General features: G+C 34.6%; 3 protein-coding genes across 3 annotated transcripts; all 3 read right to left on the bottom strand.

Moving 5' to 3' along the window:
* Positions 1-2,770: 2,770 nt before the first annotated feature.
* Positions 2,771-4,052, bottom strand: LOC123264022. Its single transcript, XM_044727066.1, has one exon. The coding sequence runs from the start codon at positions 4,050-4,052 to the stop codon at positions 2,784-2,786; it is 1,269 nt and encodes a 422-aa protein (XP_044583001.1). The 3' UTR covers positions 2,771-2,783.
* An 824-nt stretch (positions 4,053-4,876) lies between these two features.
* Positions 4,877-5,734, bottom strand: LOC123264020. Its single transcript, XM_044727065.1, has 2 exons — positions 5,366-5,734; positions 4,877-5,278 (listed from the first exon to the last, which is right to left on the bottom strand). Exons 1-2 carry the CDS (start codon positions 5,477-5,479, stop codon positions 4,877-4,879), a joined length of 516 nt encoding a protein of 171 aa, XP_044583000.1. The 5' UTR covers positions 5,480-5,734.
* Positions 5,735-14,099: 8,365 nt separating this feature from the next.
* Positions 14,100-15,811, bottom strand: LOC123262493. Its single transcript, XM_044724736.1, has 2 exons — positions 14,971-15,811; positions 14,100-14,238 (listed from the first exon to the last, which is right to left on the bottom strand). Exon 1 carries the CDS (start codon positions 15,556-15,558, stop codon positions 14,974-14,976), a length of 585 nt encoding a protein of 194 aa, XP_044580671.1. The 5' UTR covers positions 15,559-15,811; the 3' UTR covers positions 14,100-14,238; positions 14,971-14,973.
* Between the last annotated feature and the right edge of the window lie 6,954 nt (positions 15,812-22,765).

Genomic DNA, 22,765 nt, shown 5'->3' with positions numbered 1-22,765 from the left:
TAAAATCTACGTATGTCATACAATAATAATAATTATTAATACATTTTCTAAACTAATTAGATTTTAAGGAAAAAAATTTTAGAATCTTTGTTCTTCTGTGAATTATTGAAATTAAAAATACCGTGTAATTATAAGTGAAAATTCATTAATGGCTATGCATTGACATAAGTGTCAAAAAAAAAAGTTAATCATAAAGTAATTTTTAATCTTTAATCAATGAAAAATTTGTCGCCATATATGTGCGAGGTATAGGAGCGTCGCGCGAGCAATACTATTATACTACGTCTTAGATTTGCTTTGCCAGGAGTTTGCTCTAAGACGAGACAGAATAGAAATGACCATTCCTGAAGCTTGTTTACCTTTTCTGATAGCCGAAGTAATGGCAGACCCACCGTGAGCTGAGATATTAAAAGGTACTCCTAAATAAGTGTAAGATTTGACAATTTCAAGGCTGGAGCCTTTATATATGAAGTCTTTGTCACCTTTCTTGACTCTATCTGATGATCTGCATGGCATTACCTTAGTCTTGTCGGTGTTCACGGTTGGGTCATTTAGAGTACAGTAATCCTCTAATATCCTTAGTTTATATCTGAGACTAACTGCTGAGCGAGACAGGAGTACAATATCGTCAGCGTATAACAGCATTAAGATGTCAAGAGATCCATTCAGACTTAGTCCTTCCATCCCGCGATGAGTAAAGAATTGAATAATGTCAGATAAATATAGATTGAATAGCAGAGGGCTTAAAATTTCACCTTGAAGTACACCGATGGTAATAGGAATCGGCTCTGTTGTTTGACCATTTACTCTAACTTGTAGCGAGGATTTTTTGTAGAAGTTCATCAAAAGTCTGATAAATTTGGAGCTTATGCCGAAATTGCTGAGTTTCTCCCACAGTTTGGTGTGTGGGACTGAGTCAAATGCGCGCTTAAAGTCAATAAAAAGGGCGTAAGCAGAGACTTTTGGGAAGCGCAACTGCATCTGGAGGAGTGCTTGAAGAAGAAAGACATTGTCTGCACAACCTTTGCCGACAGTGAAATCCGCCTGTTCGTCTGGGATAATCTTGGCATCAGCAGCCCATTTGTACAGTCTCGCATGGATCATCTGCGTGAAAATTTTCACTATACTGTTGACTAATGCGATGCTTCGGTAATTAGCTCGGTCGTTGGAGTCACCTTTTTTATGCAGCATAATCATGGCTACTTTTGTCCAGTCATCCGGCACTTCTTCAGACTTAAAAATTTTGTTGAATAACGATAAAAGATATAGGATCCAGTTATCTGGCAGTGCTTTAAAAAATTCATTGCTGATTGCGTCTAGCTCAGGTGACTTGCCATTCTTGGATTTGTTAATACTTGATAAGAGCTCCTCCATGGTGAAATCCCTGTCTAAGTTATCCGAGTAATTATCGAGGATTGCTGGAGGGGGTGAGATTTGTTCAGGATAGTTTCTTCAGGAAGAATTCGTACCAAGTGTCAAGCGAGATTGGATTGACCAGCACTTTGCGGCCCCTGACTGCTCTAACTGCCTTCCAAAATTCTGAAGAAAATCTCGCCGAGTCAAACTGGTTTGTAATATTCTTCTGATATTGTAGGGCCTTGGTTGACAACGTAGCACGGTAATCTTTCTTTGCGTAATAGTAAACCGACCAGAGTGTAGGATTTAAGATGTTTTGTTTACAGCAATTCAGCAGCCGTTGGACAGACCTTTTTTTAAATTTACATTCGTTGTCAAACCACTGTTTTGAGTACGTTGGGCTAGATGAGGCATTAATTTTTTTGCGCTGAATGACCATATTAGAGCTTGAGGCCGATGCAGTGATCGCTGAACAGAAAGCCCCATACAGGGCGTCGACAGATGCTCTAGTGAAATTTTGACCTATGAGCGACGACCATCTTAAACTTTCGAGAAAGGTGTTGGCTTGATGTGGGGCCCATTTGAGCGTAGACCTGATACGAGCTGAATGATCACGCTGATGTTGGATGTGGATCGGTGTGCGTAATGAAATAGATACTGGGAAATGATCAGAGTTTGACAGAATGTAAATAATTTGCATGTCTGTAACTAGGTTAATATTAGCAGAGTTGACCCAAATGAGATCGACCGTACTTTTACCGTTAGCGTTGCTGAAAGTAAAGCCACCTGGACAGTCATTTGAGGATCGGCCATTCATCAGGATAAAGTCGTTACTGCACATGAAGTCCATCAGAAGGTTGCCTTGGTGATTGGATACGGTATCTGCTGGTGATCTTGTAGCTTTCAGGACAGAGCCTTCAAATAAAGAAGGTTCGTCTGATAGGAAAGTCCCAATTCTCGAGTTGAAATCGCTGCCTAGAATTATGGCGTCATAAACTAAATTTTCAGTTAAGTTATTGAGAATTAATTGTAAAGAGTCTAACGTATAATCTAAGTTTTTAAGATCAGGTTTAAAGTAAAATGAACCAATTATTATACTTAAACCTTTCAGCATGAATTGAGTAAACAACCAATTTGGAGATATGTCCAGAATCTTGGCATAAGCATCATCAACGTACATGTAAAGGCCGCCACTCGCTCTTCCAAATCTATTCTCTTTTAAAGCCGGTGAATTGAAGTTGGACCAGTTGTTAAAAGTTGCAGGGGGGACAAGGCAGTTTGAGGTTAACCACGTCTCGGAGAGGCAGAGGGCATTGCATGACATTAAGTTGAGATCATTCAGGTTCCTGGTACCGTTGATGTTCCAAAATGTGATGGTAATGGCTTCTGCTAGGGCTTGTGAACTGTATTTATCGCTGGAGTTATCATTAATTCTGTTTTTGAGGTGAATGCTGGTGCGTTGATGTTTGCGCAGGAGCTGAGGGTGAAGTGGATATGCTGGTTGATTGCGAAGTGCAAGGTACGATGGAATTTAGAGACGAATCAAATTTGAAACCTGTGCCATTTATGTAGATTCTCTGGTGACCAATCTTCACTGAATTGCCTTCAGCTCTCAATTTCCTCGCTTCAGCTCTCAGCTTGGCCGCGATTGCCCCGTCCTCGTACGTTAGGTCGTGATCGATGTAAACACCGGGTTTGAGGAGCTTCTTCTTGGCCATTATGGTTTTCTTGACACTAGCGTCGCTAAGAGTGGCTATAATGGTTGGGTTCTTTGAATTTAACAACCGAGCGTCTTTGACTGCGTTGTTTATCTTAAAATTTGCCCTAATAAAATCATTCAATTTAGCAGTTGCATTGTCCGCCTCCACAGGAAGACCACGAACAATGACATTATTCTTACGCATATATTTGTCAACGGCGGAGATGCTGGCACTGATCAGATTGTTTTTAAGCTGGGCTAAGTTGTCAGCTCTTGCTTGGGTTGACACGTCGTATGCCGCAGAGGCAGATCCACCGTTTACCGTTCCTAGTATCGTAACGCGTGCTTTTAGATCATTTATTTGATTTTTCAGGACAGCATTTTCTTCACGAAGAGAAGTTAGCTGGTTGGAGTGCTCAATACGGGCTTCAGAGATTTCTCTAAGATTCTCTGACTTCATTGTCTCTTTGGCTTGGTTGTCCTCCTTTCTCCACCTTTCCAATGTCTTCAAGATTTCTGAATCTCTAGCAAATTCCTCCTGGTTCGGCTTCATAACTGTTGAAGTGTCCCTTTTGTAGGCGGAGGAATCACTAGTGAATTGTGACGAGCGAGGGAGCTTGTTTGGTGGAGAGGATTCCGGAGGTGATGTAGGTGATTGTTTGTTACTCTTTGCAACGTCAAATTGTAAGAAACTTTTTATCGAAGGAGAGCGAACAGACTGTGCTTTAGGTTGAGTCGCTGTCTTGGACACATGCGCGCGATTCCTTGTGGGTGGCTGATAGGCTGGGGTATTTAAGGTTCGTGGTATTGAATGGGCTGGTAAAGCATTAAATTCAAATGTAAAATCTGGTGCGTATGGGCTGAGAGGTTGTTTGTCATAGGTTAAGGAGAGAGTTGTACATGGAGCACAAGGCGTGTGCTGTTGCGAAGACGTAGATGCCAGTTCTTGAGTGGATGGATTGAAGACGGGAATTGGTGGGTAAGTTTGTTTGTCCATCAGCGCGATCACCAGCAAAATTATCAGCGAGACCGTCAGCGAGACCTCCAGAAAGACCGTCAGTGTGATCTTCAGCGAGACCGTCAGTGTGATCTCCAGCGAGACCGTCAGCGGTATCTCCAGCGAGACCGTCAGCGTGATCTCCAGAAAGACCGCCATAGTGTGATCTCCAGCAAGACCGTCAGCGTGATCTGGAAAGAGACCTTCAGAAAGACCGTCAGCGTGATCTCCAGCGAGACCTCCAGAAAGACCGTCAGCGTGATCTCCAGCGAGACCTTCAGAAAGACCGTTAGCGTGATCTCCAGCGAGACCATCAGCGCGATCACCAGCAAAATTACCAGCGAGACTGTCAACGAGACCTCCAGAAAGACCGTCAGTGTGATCTCCAGCGAGACCGTCAGCGAGAATTCTAGCGAGACCTCCAGAAAGACCGTCAGTGCGATCTCCAGAAAAATTACTAGTGTGATCGGAGTAATTCTTTTACGCGATCTCCAGTGAAATTGCCAGCTTGTTCACTGTTCATTTTAAATTAATTTCATTTAACATTTTAGTCACAACACTGTGCATCAAATTCCCTTCTTTATTTGTCTGAGCAGTACAGACTTGTATTTGTTTACAAGCAGCTTGACATCTGTAAACCAACCTGTTTTTTTTTTTTTTTTTAACTATTTTTCATATTTTCATATTGGATTAGCAATCTAATTTTTATTTTTTTTTCAAGCTGCTGTCTTCACTTGATTGCGAAAAACAAAAAACAATTTGTTTATCATGACCAATCAGAAAGCTTGGCTATGCCTATCTTCTGTCTCTCTCTTTTAAAAAAACTAAATTCTCGGCCCTAGAGCCGATGACTCATTCAGCTCGTAGCAGACGTAGAATGCTGAAATCAAATTCAATTTCCAGAGAACTTGGAGCATTTTCGAAGCGTCGCCACAAGATCCTGCGTTGGTTCCAATAATAAAAAATACAGAATTAATGCTCCATGTCGGCGACGACTTCAATACATGCAACAGATTTTTCAATTGACTAGCTGAATTAGCGGAAAGAATATACGTCGGATAGGTGCGGTTGAATATCGTGATTTGTCTTGCTTGATAGTTGCGATCAATGACGTTGACATTTGGATGATCAATGTCTCGTGAAAGTCCATAGATTGCGTCAACTAAATCATCAGTAATAACAACCGGATTCGTGCGTTCAGAAAAACACAATTTTATCAATTCACTCTATTAGAGATTGAAACAGAAAGAATCGAGTATTAAAATATCGAAATTATTAACCTTCTTAATATATGTTATTTCTGAAGAACTTACCATCTTATTCCAAGCAGATTGAGAGTTCTGCAATACAATTTTATCCAATATTTTTCCATCGCCGCGTAAACTCATGGTTATTAACCACCACACAATCTTATTCATCAACATCATTGTTCAACGCTCATATTATTGCACATAATTATTAACGTTTTATCCAATTTTCGATTATAAACCGTTAAGCTGCCGTATTTGTCAAGTTTCAGCTTATCTACGTCTAATTCACAGTGACTTCAAAACTGCAAGAGATATTTTAAAATATTCTATTTTGTCCAGGAACTCAAGAATCAATAGATTAATAACAACCCTTCGGACGCTGGTGGTATAAAACGCGTCGTTTCATTTTTGCGTGTCAACAGCTACTACCGATTTTACAAGATCCACTTCCACGAATAACCACCAGTGCAGCCAGATCCTAGGTAAAAAGTTCCTCTTCCCTAGGCGGAATAACATGGTGCGTAATGTTGAGTGAGGGTACTCTTTACCCACGATCTGGCTGCACTGATAATCGCGTCATTTATAGTAGATTTCATAAAAATCTAACTATTATATTTGTCCCATCACGTAATTTTTCAAAAATTCTGCTATATTTCAACTTAACTGGACGAGCTAAAGCAAAAAATACATATGGTTCAAAAGTTTATATCCCTGATTCAGAAAGATGATTTAAAATGATTACCTTTATGTAAATTGTATATCTATATAGTATTTAAGTCAGATGGTTTTAAATTATTCCATTTCGAATGCCGAATGGCCTTATTATGTTTATTATTACTTCGTTTGTTGTAAAGCTTACGTTTAAATGTTTCCTAGGTACCGAGTGTTTTTTAACCTATTTTCTAATTCCCCAGAGAGAAAATTGCAACACACACATAGTTAAGATTGTATGACTATCGCACACATTGATAACATTGTGAAGAAGGTATTATAAGCGGAGAGGCGGAGGGGTGTGACGAGCGACGGCACCGCGGGCCTCATCGACGGACCGAGCAAGCTACCGCTACCGCGACTGCGTCGACTGCCCGTGCTACGGCATTTATGTATTTAGTTTTAGTTTTGTTTATGAGTTGAATTATTTTGTTAATTATTAATTATGATTGGTTATTATTATTTTTATTTTTTATTAATTAATTATTAATAATCATTGGAAACGACGTTGAAAAGTAAAAAAGGATTTTGTTAGCTCGCCATCGTCGCGATAGATGGCGTCGCTTGTTCGCTCGCGGTAAAAATCGCCGAGCTAATATAAGCGAAACCGCGTCGTGATAATTTTTGTTCTTTCAAAGAACAAAAATTGACTTTATCTGAAATTAATAATTGATTGAAATATTTCGAATAAATTCGAAATATCCAATTAATAATCAATTTCTAGGTCCCAGCGACTATTTAGTATGGGAAAATAATTTTACGAAAATTATTTATTTCGTATAAAAATTATTTTCTAAGTGTCGTGGATGAATTAGTATGAAAATGTAATTTGAATGAAATTAATGTAATCTGTTGAATTGTATTGAATGAATTTAATATTTAATTTCGGAAATTTAAATAAAAACTTAGAAACTTTCGGGGATTTCCCGAAGTTCGACGGCGAGCGACAGGTGGCGATAATTCGCCAATAATTTTCTCTGTTAGTAATAATTTTCGGGTTGATAAAGCCCGAAAATTATCCGCCGTTGAGCAACCTTTCTCTGGGGCTAATTTCTCGTCTAGAGACTTCTGGCCGAGAAATTAGAAGAGGATCCACTCTACCTGGTGCGGACTACCACAGGTAAGTGAACTTGATCTCCTACGAGAAAAGGCGACTCTCCACCTGGAGGCCTTCAGCCAAAAGGTGGCAACCACAGCCGATTAGGTGGAGCGAGGTGGATTTTATTCACTCTCCCCTTGGGAATCGCGAAGTAGGACCTGCGGGGCGGCACTAGTCACCCGTCAGGAATCGGGCACCAGAGGGCCGACGGAAGGGAATTAGCGACGCGTTTTTGTAAACAACGGGAGTATGATATTACCGAAGTCGGTAATGATATTAGTAAACGCCGTGTATGTATGGGTTTTGTTTAATTAATCGCCGTTATTGTAAAATGTATAAATTTAATGTTTTGTTTATTAGAATAAAGAGGTTCTGTTTTTGATAAATATAATTAAATTTTCGAGTTTAATTAATTTAGATTTACCCTCGTTAGAATCCTGGACACCGGCGAGCTTAAATCGAGCCGGGGGTAAAAATACGTCAAAAAGTACCCGTTACAACATGTACAAGTATAAATGTACATCAGTTTACGATTGTTTTGCATGATTTTTGAATATCTAAAAGTGGATTATTCTCATAAGAGCTAATTTTCTAAATAATATCTTAGCAATAAAACTATTTACAAGTAGAATCAATTTGTGCAGTAATTTCTTCAATTCAACTGAGCGTTAATATTTTTTATATTGATTGTGTACAACTAGTTGTACTTGTCTACAGTCGACGCTCTCTGTATTGGACCTCTCTGTATTTGACCGCTCTCTGTATTCGACCACATTCTTCCTCTGTACTTGACGATTTTACACAGCTCTTATGGACAAGGACGAGTCAAATACAGAGAATGGTCCTGTACGGGCGAGTCAAATACAGAGAGCGTTGACTGTACATCAATAGGAAATATCCACATCAGTTTGAAGTCAAGAGTAGGATTATTTGTTATGATATTAGTAGCATTGATCCGTATCCTGGATACTTGCAATATCCTTCACATTTTTTTCCAGTTTTCAACAAAGAATACAGCAAATGTTTATACGATATAGCTTCCATATGTGTAGACATCGAATGTGCCACAAAATTATTTTTGGATCAAGTAAATTTGTCTTGGTTCAAGATTTTTTTCCCTTGAATCAAGAAATTTTTAACTTCCCGCTAACAAGGAAAGGTTCCCAGGTGTCCACCTCCGATTTCGATTCCGCTGAAATATGTTATTCTACGTCAAAATCTAAGAGACACGTATTTTTTTTTTTATCGGCGAAAAAACATTTTTAAGGGGTAAAATCAACTCTCAAAGTTGACCCTCTTAAGGGGTTAATTGCAGGTTTCAAATACTTGCAGTCAATATTTTTGCAAACGACCAAGTGGATCATAATTTACATGAAAAATGATTATTTATTACTTATTACTTATTATTTTACTTATTATTACTTATTATTTTACTTATTATTTTTTAACGGGACCAACGGCAATCGAAAGAGCTCTAAAAAATAGGAAATCCGTTTTTTTTCATTAATTATAGAAAATTATAGTGATCCAGTGGATCGTGAACGTAGTATTGTGATTAGCTCAAAACAGCATCGTCATTTTCACGGTCCCGGGAAAAAATGATCAGACCTGACCATGCCTGTTCATGTATGATCAGGCCTGAAATTAGACATGATCATGCCTATCCATGCCTGCTCATGTCTGAAGCGTCAAATACGCTCAGGCCTGTTCATGTCTGATCAGACCTGTTCATATCTGAAGGGTTAAATACGCTCAGGTCTGATCAGGCGTGATCATACATGAACAGGCATGGTTAGGTCTGATCATTTTTTTCGGGGTAGATCTGATCAGACTTGCATAGTCAGAGATGTGATAAAAATTTTTTTTTTGACGAAAAAAATTTTTTTGGTCATCACAAAATGTGAAAAATTATATTTCTCATTACGTTTAAATAATTTTGAAATAAAAAATTTGTTACATTTCCTATGGAATGTTTTAGTCTGCTCTGCTCCTGCCTAATATTAAAATCATTACTTATTTTATTATTTAAATAAATTTGATGTTATAATGAGATTCGGTTAAATAAATAAATTAGGACTATCAAAATATATTATAAAATCAATTTTTATATTATATTTATGATAAACTTATTCGATACGTTATGTACTTCATAGAATTGTCACAAAAAATAGCAGCACAGCAGGCGGGAACTTCAAGGCGCACGGATATCACCAAAGTTAAACAGCATTGAGCGTGGTTAGTAGTTGGATGGGTGACTGCTGGTGTTACAGTCGTATAATTATATGTAATCATTTTTTTTTTTATTTTAATTTATTTTAGAGAGTTGCGTATGTCTGTATCAAATACTATATCCATAAAATTAAGCGAAATAATTAATTAAAAGTAACAATGGGCTTTCAGACCTGACCATGCCTGATCAGGCCAATTCAAGCCTGATCAGGCATGGTCATTTTTCATGTCTGATCAGGCCTGAAGACTCATGCCTGTTCATGTCTGATCATTTTTTCCCGGAATATTATAACCTGATATACTCTATACTTCGGATTCTTATATGAACTTTCCATGGTATAGTGAATATGTCAAAACGTATTGCGATCATAAAGAAACGTTTCCTTACTACGGCGAAACGGATCGTGATTATCACGATCCACGACGCCTTCAGCGCCGCCACGCATAACCAAGTTTGAAACTCTTACGAGTAGATTTGTTTACAATTTTGGTGATGAAATAGTGATAATTACATAAATTAGTTAATTAATATCAACAGCGATATGGATGATTGGGTTGTTGATAAATTACTGGAGTGGAATCTTGAAAAACTTGTGTCGATTTTTGAAGGGTATAGTAAAGAAATAAATCTTCCTATGTTAACTATGTTAATGTCGTGTCCGTGGTTATTGTATATAATTCTACTGCGTTGATAAGAAGAAACAATGTACATTATACCCAGATAGCAAAATGACGTATTAAGTTATTCCGAATGAGCTCAGATTTCTGATTTGGACGTCAGAGTCTACGTCTAAAAGACGTCTTTAAGACCTTCTGAAGAGGTCGAATGCGCCGCTTATTGTAGACTTTAAGAACTCATCAAAACGAGCTCTTAAAGAGCTCTTTTTTCTGAACTCGCACAAATCAATGATTTTTTATCTCTATACGCTATTATAATGATAACAATAATAAGAACACAACAAAAATAATATTAATAATAATAATAATAATAATAATAAAAGTAAATTATGAAAAACAATTCAGAGTTTCATGAAGCACCGATGCTGATTTCGAATGTTTATTATTTTAGTTAGACCTAATATTGTCGGTTTAAAGAGAGAAAGTGAAAATCGCAATTGCCGTAACTAAGATTCGAACCCGAGTCGCGCGCGTGCTAGATCGATACCTAACCCCCTACGCTGTTCAAACGACATGTCGTTACACATCTCATTATTGTTATAAGCTAAGTTTATATAGTGATGAAATGTTGCGATCATTGTTTATATTATTTATTCTATTTGATACTGTGTATCGATAGAGAAAAAGTAACTTTTACGAATATTTATATACTAAAAAATATTCAAAAGTCTACCTGTAATATTTTTTTAAATAGTCTATATAAATTTTGTTTACTTTTCACAATATAAAATCTAATAGATAAATTAATGAATATTAAAAATTCAACAATAATTAATAAGTATATAGTTATAAGATATCGTTAAATTCGAATAAAATGTTTAAAATTGATACATGCAAAGTACTCCTTAAATGTAGAAAGTTGACATAATTTTTTCAGATTAGAATCCAATTTTATTATTTTATCTAAATTAGTTTGATTACGAACCAGATTTTAACATTATTGCCTATTACTTCATGATATAATTTAAAATTTTTGAAAAATTTAATTATCCTGGATTAAGAGAAATGAGTTAACCTATGCCAAGTGTATATCTATAAATTAATCTATTCAAATTGTTTTAAATCATTTAATTCGAATTATTTTTAATCATTTTCAATTTAATTTCTCAATCAGGAAAGTAATAAATGAAAAATGAATAAGATTTTGACAGCTTTATATTAAAAAGAAATTTGTGTTTTTGTTTATAATGTCTATAAGCTCATTATACGCAACTCAAAAAGAAGTCCAAAAAAAAAAGACCATTCGGTAGTCGAAATGGAAGTAGATTTCATAATAAGTGTAAAAATCCAAAAATTACTGCGATCGGAAACGACCGCGGCTTGTCACCACGATAGCGTCGCCAATTTACAATGGATCTTTATCAAACTCAACATACTTATTCTACAGATAGATACCGAGGTCAAGTTCGAAGATGAGCTTAATCGGTCAAGTAATTTAGAAATGCCATGATTTTTCAAACTTAACATACTTCATTGACAATTATGATATTTCATTGATAACAATTTTTTAATAAAATATTTGTTTCACTGAGATGTAATTAAGAAAGAATGTGACATTTACAGACAAAGTATTCTGTCATAATTTACTGAATAATTACAATATTTTTTTAATGAGGAAACATTACCTTTTTCGATGACTTGTTCCAAAAATTTTCTTTCTTTTAATTAAAAATTACAGAGATATTCATTGTAAAAAATAAAAATTATACAATTCATTATTAAATATTATCAACTTTATTGAAAATAGTTTGTTCATATGAAAATAAAAATAAACTTTGTTCAAGAAAATTATCCTTAGATAATTCGTAAAGAGCTTTCAGATGTATTTTACAGAATTTCAATAAGTTATCCCATTCAAAAGTTATTCGAGTAAGAAAGTGAAGAAATATGAATTTTTATGATTTTGAAAATTTTGAAATCATGGCATTTCTAAATTACTTGACCGATTAAGCTCATCTTCGAACTTGACTTCAGTATCTATCTGTAGAATAAGTATGTTGAGTTTGGTAAAGATCCATTGTAAATTGACGACGCTATCGTAGTGACAAGCCGCGTTATATCGTATATATATACATACCTAATAATACATATATAAACTTTTGAACCATATGTATTTTCTGACTCAGCTCGTCGAGTTAAGTCGGAATATAGCAAAATTTTTCAAAAGTTTTGTCATGAGGACCATTGCAATAGTTAGATTTCTATAAAATCTACTAAAAAGGGACTCAGTTAGATGTCAGAAAATTGACTCCAAACTTATGAGTTCATTAAGAGCTCTTAGTTCTGACCTCGTAAAAAAGAGCTCCTTAAGACGTCACATTAGGACTTCTATAAGAAGTTTTTTAAAAGACTTCATACTGAAATCTTTCTGACTTGGATGCTGACTGGGTATATTGTATTAAATAAATAAAATTCTTGTTTTCATAAAAGTCTTCTTTAGCCTAAATGATTTGATCCCATACTATTTTATACAAAAAAATATAATTGTATGGAGTACGTTCAGTAATAAAGGAGTAAAAATTCCATTAAAAAATTTTTTTCTTATGACAAAAATACTTGCCTCTTTTAAATGAATATTTCGATAATACAAATTTCTAGGCTAATAATATTTGTAACAATAAAAAAAAAAGTTATATAAGATAAAGTCCAACTGCTGTAAGTCATTATTTAAAAATTTTTAAACCTAACCCAATTCTTGACTGTCATAATCTACACAAAAATTTTAAACTAATCAAGCTACAATAGGAATTTTTATTTATGTTAATAACAATAATATACCAAAAAACTAAAAAAATAATAATCTGCAATAAAATATAATTAACATTTAATTAAAGACAACTTAATCATCTATAAACCATAGCAATATAGACACTCGATATCCGAATCCATGTGGATCGTGATAATCACGATCCACTAGATCGAGCATATGCACATCTAAAGTATAGTCATAGGAGGATCGTGATCATCACTATACTGTATCGTGAAAACAGCAATACTTTTTTCTCCGTGTAATAGTTACTTTAATAACATATTTAAAAATCAGACTTGTAAAAATAAGTAAACTTCATTAATTTTTTATCGAGCTTTAAAGCGTCTGACAAAAGCTCTGGTCCATGAAAAGCCCGAGTCGAAATTTAGAGCCTATATAGAACCCTTTAGTCCGAAATAGATCCGACTGAGAGCCCTGTAGTCCCATAGCTCCGATTTTGAACCCACAGGTCCAAACATTCACCGAGAGGTCCGATTTTGAACCCTCAAGTCCGTCAATATTAGCCTCTTCATAAATTTTTATTAACTACAATTAAATTATTCATGATATAAAAAATTAAAAATTAAAAATGAAAAATTAAAAATTAAAAACTAAAAATAAAAAATTAAAAATAAAAAATTTCTTGACTGGAGAACAAAATTCTTGGCTCAAGAAAATTTTCGGGTGCCTGAAGGAAAGCCGAAGTTGTATTGGCCAAAGTAAAAATTATTCTTAAAATTCTATTTTTGGTGGAAGTCATTTTTTCTTAATTCAAATTATCATAAATACTTGTTACAATAAATTTTTGTATTTGATCAAGATTTTTAGATACTTTAGGAAAGCAGCGCCACTTATTTCAGCTGAGAGATACCCATTTTATATTATTTTAGCGTGCAATTATACATATTGAATGAAAAAAAATGATTCAATATTATTTGATCTTCCCATTTGACATATTAATCAATAAAAATGTTAATGAAAATTTACTTCTATCGAGATATTTAATTTTTTGGAGTAAGAGTCTCGGCCGTTCCTTTGGTGAATCAGACTTGAACCAAGACTCATCATGGCTCATCTAGCTCTGGATATTTAATGGTGTGCTAGGCTTGGGTCAAGACTGGATAACTTAGCCTTGGCCATTCAATGGAAAATCTAAAGTTAATTAATCATTAAGTAAGAGAAGGGGGAGGGGGCAAAATGGATCTATTAAGACAAAAGTGTTGAAATCCTTAAGGGGGGAAATACGTGTAGATGGCCGTTTTCGAGCAGATTTTAATCAATTATTTAAAGGTATAAAAAATTAATATTATTTATTCAAACTTTTGGGTTATTTTATACATATATTGAAGAGTAAAAATTTACATTTACAAGAATAAAACTTAAAAAGTAGTAAAGATATCAGCTGATACATCTCGTAGGTTGTCGTCCGACTTCGCAACTGGTGTACATCATGGAGGCCATAATTTTTATCTGAAATCAATGCATCAAAATTATAACTTTTTTTAGACATGTATCTTCTATATGAACCTCATTTTAAAGAAAAAAAAAAAAAAATTTTCATTTTTTTGACGGCTGTGAAAGTAAGTCATGTTTTTTTACCTTTTTTGTTTATTGTTTAGTATAAAAATTAATTAAAATGAAAAAATTGCTTCTGATTGAGGTTCATATTCAGCACAATTATGTAAAGAAATAATATACTAAATTTGAAGATGATTGGTTAAAAACTTTTTAAGCTAGAGTGTACACTAGTTCGAAAAAACTAGTTTCGAGAAGAACGCGTTTAAAAAATAAGTGATGAAAAAGTTAAGGTGACCGTCTCTTTTTTCTCATGCAATAATTTCTCGCGACATAAATTATCAGCAATAATTTCTTGTTCGATATTTTCACAAAGGCAATATTTCTCATTGTCAAAATTTATTTGGTATTATTAATTATTATTAAAATTAATATTTATTTAATTATGAATTTTTAATGATAAAGTGAAAATAAAATATTTGAGAAACTTTTAAATGATAATTTTTTGCTCTGTGAGAATTTTTTTAATCAAGAAATTTTTGAGTGAGAATTTTTTGCATGTGAGAAATTTTTGTATGATAAATTTTTTATGAAAAATTTTTGTTTCGATAAATTGTTACTGGTAAATAAAGCCACGGTGCCAAAAGGTTAATATAAAGTTGTATTAAACGAATTGAAACAACTTACCAATTAATCAGCTATTCCAGCACCATATTGTAAGCCTTCTTCAGCTTCATATGCTTCATTTTGAGCTTGTAGCTTTTCTTTTCGTGCTTTTCGGGCTTCTTTACTGTCCAAGGAGCTGCGTCGATTCTGACGGGTTACGCGCTGACTGTCGGATTGTTGTGCGTGATTGAAGCTATTGTTCCCAACGATGAGACCTAACTCGTTCATGACTAATAAAATACTTGAACTGCCTTCATTGAATAAGCAAGCAGCCAAGTATGCAGCAATTTCAATAGTTTTTAAACCACTATGCAAATGTTTAGGGGCCATACGCCAAATAGTTGAATTAAAACTTTCATTAGCATTTTGAGTATGGCCTCCTAAACATCTCTCCAATAAATCTACCCGGGATAAATCCTGATAAATTGGAAAAATCGCTTTTTGAACGTCAGGATGCAAAGGTGTCGCATGTTTTGGAGGTTCTGTCCCCAGAGCTTTAGCTTCGTTCCACTTACACCAGCTATCTACACCCTTTGGACATTTGTCATGTTGTGGATTATCATCTGTTGATATCATATGGAAATAAGTTGCCAATATCTCATTTTTCATGTCTTCAACGCTATTTACATTTCTCCTAATTGCTAGTCCATAGTAAGTGCTTAATTTTTTTATTAAAACTTCTGTCAACTTGGAAGTATATGAATGACTACCTACTCGACCTTAACCGACCGCTCCGTTCAGGTAATTATGTTCTCGGGCGCTGTACCGAGCGCACTTACTAAATCGCTTGTAACTTTTGAACGAATAATAATTTTGACCTGAAATTTTAACTGTATATTTTTCAATAGTTTTACAAGCGATTTATGAAAAAAAAAAATTTTGAATTTTTTCAAGCCTCTACACGTATTTCCCCCCTTAACATCAAAAAACCATGTTGATCGCAGCCAGCCCGCTCAAAGTCAGTTGATTCGTTAGTTAGTTATCGTTGTCAAAAGAAAACCAAAAAAAGTATTTTTTCGGAATTACTTCGGAATTCCTATTTCGATCAATTTAAACTGAAAGATTCTTTGTGATTCTTCAGAAACTGCGTCGAATGCCGCCAACCGTGTAGAAATCGGTTCATTAATTCAAAAGTTATTACAGTTTAAAAATTCAAAAAATAGTGTTTTATCAAACTTCTATCAGATTTTTGAGCTCGGAGAATTCAAAATGACACGAAAATTATATTTATTAAAAATTGATTTTTCTATCAATTATTTAATTAAAATTTCCATCAATAATTAAAAAATTAAATTTATTAACTGAAAAAATTTTTCTTCTTGATCTGAAGAGAAAAATTCTTAAACTAAGAAATTTATATTGGTTTAAGTGAATTTTATTTGATTCAAGAATTTTTCGTCTTGATTCAATACAATGAATTTCTTTAAAGTTGTAAAAATTTATTGTTTAACGAATATTTGTTAGCAAATGCTAAAATTAAAAATTTATTATTCAACCAAAACAATTACATATCGTCAAAATTGATATGGTCTTTAAAAAAATTAAAATTAATTAATTTACAGTTAAATTTTTAATATTGATAATTTTAAATATTAAAATTTATAATAAAATATTGAAAATCCATAGAATAATGTACAAAGTCTAAGGTAATATAAGGACTTGACTTTTGCATTTTTTTAAATTAATAACCATGTGTAAAAAATAGTTAATTTTCATCAAAATACGATATTAAATAACATAAATTATATAAATAATAAACCGTCACACTTCATCATTATATATATTTAGCTTATGAGAATGATGAGATGTATAGTAGCTCATCGGTCGTATAGTGTAGGGGTTAGGTATCGGTCTAGAAGGCGCGCGGCTCGGGTTCGAATCTCGGATAGGACGGATGTGATTTTCACTTTATTTCTATGATTAGCGAAAGTTAGGTTTAAATAAGAGTCAAACAGTCTGAAATTGCATTAGCTCTACATCTAAAATCAAATTAAAAAAAATGACGCTTAAAAAATTAATTTTTTTATTATTTCTTATCAAAAAGCATGAGGCAGACTTGAAAATTGACTAGGGCACGGTCCTGGTAACCAGGCATGGGCCAGTCGTGGCAACTAAGGGAATTAAAATTAATTAATAAAAAAATAACAATAAAAGAGGACTCAGGGGTTCAAAATCAGATCTAATTTTTATTTTCATCAGGTCCGAGTTTGAACCCTAAAGCGCCGAAAACGGAAATTTGTAGCGCTTGTGGGACCAAAACCGGACCTACTTAAACATGGAAACAGGCTCTAGTTTGAGCCCCCAAGTCCGAAATAGATCCGACTTTAGAAGGTTTTAAATGGGCTCTAAATTTCGACTCGGGAGTATCTGACACTTTATAATACTAGTTTATATGTGTGCCGATATAACTTATTATTAATAAAGCATGCATGCATTTGGAGATATTTTGTCGATAAGTTACCGAGAACTACCGGTAAATGATTTACTGGTGAATATACATGTTTCACAAATTTCTGCAAAATGCTGTATTGGTAAAAAGTTATACTTATGAAAGAAAGTTAGCGGTAATCCTTGTTCTCCAACTCTTACTGCCAAGTTGTCGTCAGAATGCGGCCGTACATTGTTATTAACAGCCGGTCTCCTCTTTTTCTACCCTATTAGCACAAGCGAAACGAAGTTCACGTAAACCTGCGGCCGGAATTTGACGTAAAGTTTACGCTAACAGTAGAGCAACAGTTATACTTATAACAGTTGACGTGAAGTTAACGTTAACTTTCTGCAACTTTGCGTTAACTTTGAGCGAACCTTTCGGAAAATTCCGGCAATAGATTTACGCTAACTTGATGTGTAAGTTAAAGTCAAGTTCTGGGAAACTGTTGCAAATGCAGCGGTTGACGCGAAGTTAACATAAAGTTGACGTAAACTATTGAACATCAACCTAGTTGATGGTCAACCTGTGCTAACTGGGTAGCGTCGCATTAGCTGCGAAAAGTGGTACTATCCTTGTTGCACTAATGATTATAAAGCTATTGCAGTTTTATGTTTTTCTTTTAAACAAATGAGAATTTCGAAAAAAAAATGTTCTGCTACGAAAAAGATAATTAAGGAATCGAATATGTAGCAGAGCGTTTTCTTCAAAATTCTTTTTTATCTTACAAAAAATTATAAATAACTGGGAAGCTGCAATCGTAGGGACCGACTGTATTAATACTTAAGTTGGCGATTAACTTTGAGTAAACTTATGGTTAAGGTGGCTATCAGGGTACAAAATTTTACGCCCAATTAACGATTTTTTTTATAAAATATACAAATATTATCGAAAATTTATTTCAATAAGGTAAGAGCCCTAGTAACTGCTCAAGTACCAGTACATGATCACTTTATGTATTTGTATATCTATATTCACAAATATAGATATACAAATACATGGAGTGATCATGTACTGGTACATGAGCATCTATTGGGGCCTTTACCTTACATAAAATTTTTGTTGATCAATAATTTTTTTTTGTTCAAAGATATATTTCGCACTAAAATTTATCTTCATTTGGAATTTCTTACCGGCTGACATAACAGTAATTGACAACTTCAAACATTTTCAACAAGCTTGCTATAACTTTTTCTCTTGCAATCAATGTAATTACCATTAATCCTATGGATTAATATGTTAATATGTTAGTACTATTAATTAACATCAATCTTTCAAATTGTATTGCAAACACTGTATCTAATGTGTACTTGTAGATTATTAACTTTATGTAATGTTGATGGTCCTGAAGGAGCTTAGAACTCCAGGATCAAATAACATTTTTTATCTATCTATCCATATATGGGGCATTTCACGCCAAATCGACCAATTTTGTACCCGGCCCCTTTCGATTTGGCTGCAATTTTTATATCCTTTCCTACAGAGGGTTTTAAAAATTAAAAAACGGCTAATTCGGTACGAAATAGGTTAAATGTCTTTTTAAAAACTATAGCATAGTCAAAAATGGACGAAATCAAAAAAACTTTTTTCTCATTTTCTTTGTTGTTGAATTCAGTTTTCGAAAAAAAATTCATAAAAATTGTTGTAACCTATTATCTATTTTTTAACGTAATTCAGTCGTATGTTCAGTTCATAGCTAAATTTGTCATTAAACCTTTCCCAGTCGATCTTGAATCCCTACTCTTAATTTGAGTCATACGTCTTCTTCTTGAAGTAAGAGAGCTATAGTCTGTTTTCTAGAGAGGGGGCCGGAAAAATGGTAGAAGGGGGGCACTTGCTTACACTACCACATTAAACTTTCTCTTATACAGCTTTACAACGGACTTTGATTCCCTCTATCCCCACACGACTCACACCTAGACTCACCTATACTCTCAGCCGGGAAAGGGTTAAAGACAAATTCGGGAACTGGGGAAAGAAAGGATAAAGAGGGAAAAGGGGAACCTTACTCAGTGGAAATTTTTTGGTAACTCGGCTACGCCTCGGACGTTAAAATTACGCCCGTTTCGAACCTTCCCGCCACAAACCTTAAGCTCATATCGAAATATCGTCGCTGTCAGAAAACCGCCACTTCACGGCCTTATGACATAAATATCTATTTTGGTTAATATTAAAGCTTTTCAAGTTCAAAGCACCGTTTTTCACATTGTGAGCCCTCCCATGCAAGAAACCCCCAGAGTTGACAAAGGGGCCAGGCTTGGACCAATACTGGGAAACCTAGCTTCGGCGTACCTGTATTGGTCCATGCCTGGGCCAGGCTGTTTAACCCAGCCTCGGACGTGTCAATAATCACTCAACCTTGGGCCAAGACTGGCTAACCTAGCCTTGGCCATTCATTAGTGACCCAAGCGTGGGCCAAGACTGGGCAACCAAGCCTTGGCCGGCCCAATGATTACCCGAGCCTAGGCCAGAACTAGGTCCCCCAGCCACGGCCATTCAATAGCGGCCCAGACTTGAGCCAGGACTGGGCAATCTAGCCTTGGTCGACTCAATGATTACCCAGGGGTTGGCCAAGACTGGGAAACTGGGCCAAGCTTGTGTGTGTGTGTGTGTGTGTGTGTGTGTGTGTGTTTGTGAGTGTGTGTGTAAACCTCATAACTTTTGATAAGCTCGGCCGATCAGATCGAAATAGGTGGCGATCTAAAGAGTGTCATTGCCATTAAATTTCGTGAAAATTTGAATCGATTCGGTTCGCTAGATTTTGAGAAATCTCAAAAATAGAATTTTCAAAAAATCGTTTTTTTGGAATAACTTCTAAACGGCTTCACCGATCAATTCTAAAAACTAATCAGCCCTTAAGCTTCAAAAATTACGTCTATTGCCACCAGTCCCATCAAAATCGGTTGATTCGTTCGAGAGTTATCGAAAACGAAAAATTTCGAAAAAAGTGTTTTTTCCACAGAACTTCGAGATTTCTCTTTGTATCATTTTTGACGAAATAGAATAATTATTAGAGCCCAAAAAATCACGTCGATCGCCACCAAGAACGTGAAAATTGGTTGATTGGTTCGTGAGTTATCGTTGTCGAAAAAATTCGGAAAAAGTGAATTTTTCAAATTTCTCTAAGATTTTCGGTTCGATCAGTGTGTGTTCAAAAGTACACGAAAAAAAAATCCTATGAAAAATTACAATAGTAACATCGTAATCCAGGACTAAACTTTCAGTATAAGGAAAATTCAAAATTAAATTTTTTACCGGTGGCATTACGTAGAGGTGATATCAGAGAGGACTATCTCCGCCTACCACAGGCGAATTGTGTCATGTATGACAATTCATTTTTAGTTCATGGCATACGAATTTGGAATGCTCTGCCAGCTGAGACTGTGGCTGTGGATAATTTGGTTGAATTTAAAAATGCTTGCTTCAATCATTTCTTTCAATGTGATACTTAAATTTGAATTAAATTAAATTATATTTAAATTCGATTTTCACTTTCAATTTCAATTGGAATTTTTGAATACCTATGCGTCTTAGATTTATTTGTAATTATTTTAATTATCACTCTGAATTATTGATTTAAATTGATATTAAATTCAATTATATTTTATAATTATAAGATCTTTCTGTCTATCACTAAAAAGCTGTATGTGAACGTTTCATTAATTAATAATTAATTTGCACTTAGTTTTACTATAATACGTAAAAATGTAAATCAATGTATTATTATTGCTGATGGTCCTGAGGGAGCTTAGGCTATAGGAACAATAAAATAATAAAATAAATCGAGTTAAAAATATGGTGAGGTTATGTTGACATCTGACTCGAGAATAGAGGCACTGTAGCCTCACGCCTACACGTTCACACATATTACATATGTTGTTGAACGTGTACTTGGCTTGAGGCACTACAGTGCCTCCGGATTTATTATCTATATATCTATCTATAAGGACGCATACTATATGTTTTAATAAAAGAGAGACAGAGTCCAGTAGTTTGCGACGCCACCACCGAAAGATGTCCAACTACTGCATGGAGGGTCTTATTATGTGACTGAACAGAAAATTTAGGTAATTGTTCCGATAGCGTAAGGGAATAAACCTTGGACTTGTGGCGGTGTGGACACCAGGTTCGATTTCTCGGTGGTACAGAATTATTTTTTCGGTGATCTAAACTTCTTTTTAATTTGAGTGATAGAAATTTACGATGTTACATCGTATGAATTATGATGTTTGAGTTCTGGTCCGACGCTACAATGTTTTATACTAAAAATTACGATGTTTTCATCGTAATTTTTCGTACAATTTTCTTTCCGTGTATATCATAGATTCTGAAAAAGTGCGTAGAATACTGCCAACCGCGTGAAAATCGATTCATTCATTTAGAAATTATTGCAGTGTGAAAATTCAAAAAATATTGTTTTGTTAAACTTCTATCAGCCTTTTGAGCTCGACGAGCTCAATTTATATGTTATTTCGAGCTCTCCGAGCTCAAAGAGTTAGCTGTTCTAAGCTTTTGAGCTCTTCGAGCTCAAAAGTCTGATAGAAGTTTAATAAAACAGTATTTAATCTATCAGATGAAAAAAGTAATTAAAAGAGAACTTTTCTAATGAGTGGTTATCTAACCAAAATAGTTAAGTAATTTTTTATTTATAAGCTGTTTTATCTTTTATTATGCTTTTTTATATAATTATATGATTATGCTTTTATATAGATATATCATATATATGATTATGCTTTCTTTTATAATTAATTAATATGTTAAATTTTTTATGATAATCAATTTTTCAAATTATGAAAATTGTATGAAAAAGTACACGATTGTTATTAATATCGCAGTTACTCAAACAAATCTGAAATTAAATAGAATGTCAATAATTAGTGCTTTTACATGATATTCAAATCAGAATTTGATCTTTTTTTGCCCTCCGGGCGGAAAGTGGCAACTTTCGTCCCGCTGCGCTAAACAAAGTTGCCGCTTTCCGCCTTCGTCAAGCAAAAAAATAGTATACACTCCACGGGAAGTAAATAAGAAAGCCTCAGATCACATGTTTGTCAACCTCGGCTTCGCCTCGGCCGACAATTACATGTGATCTGAGACATTTCTTACTTTACTTCCCTAGGTGTGTAATATACTATTTTTTGTTTAAAAAAAATCAATCAACACTAAAAAAACATTGTTAAAAAATCGAAGTGATAGTTTTTAATTTTCTGAAGGTGAAATTTTTCAAAAAATTTTTTTGATAATCATTTATTTATTTAAAAAGTCCTAAAAAATATAATTCAAGTTTTCCCGCAAGAAATCAGCGCCACAAGCTGTACTTCGGCCGCCTCCGTAACTAAAACCCCCGTCATGTCGCCGTTTCCCATTTTTACTGAGTCGGAGTCTCCC

Source organism: Cotesia glomerata, linkage group LG4, assembly GCF_020080835.1.
Source record: "Cotesia glomerata isolate CgM1 linkage group LG4, MPM_Cglom_v2.3, whole genome shotgun sequence".
Classification (NCBI taxonomy): domain Eukaryota; kingdom Metazoa; phylum Arthropoda; class Insecta; order Hymenoptera; family Braconidae; genus Cotesia; species Cotesia glomerata.
The sequence above is the reverse complement of the archived record's forward strand: the minus strand, read 5'-3'. Positions and strand labels throughout refer to the sequence as shown.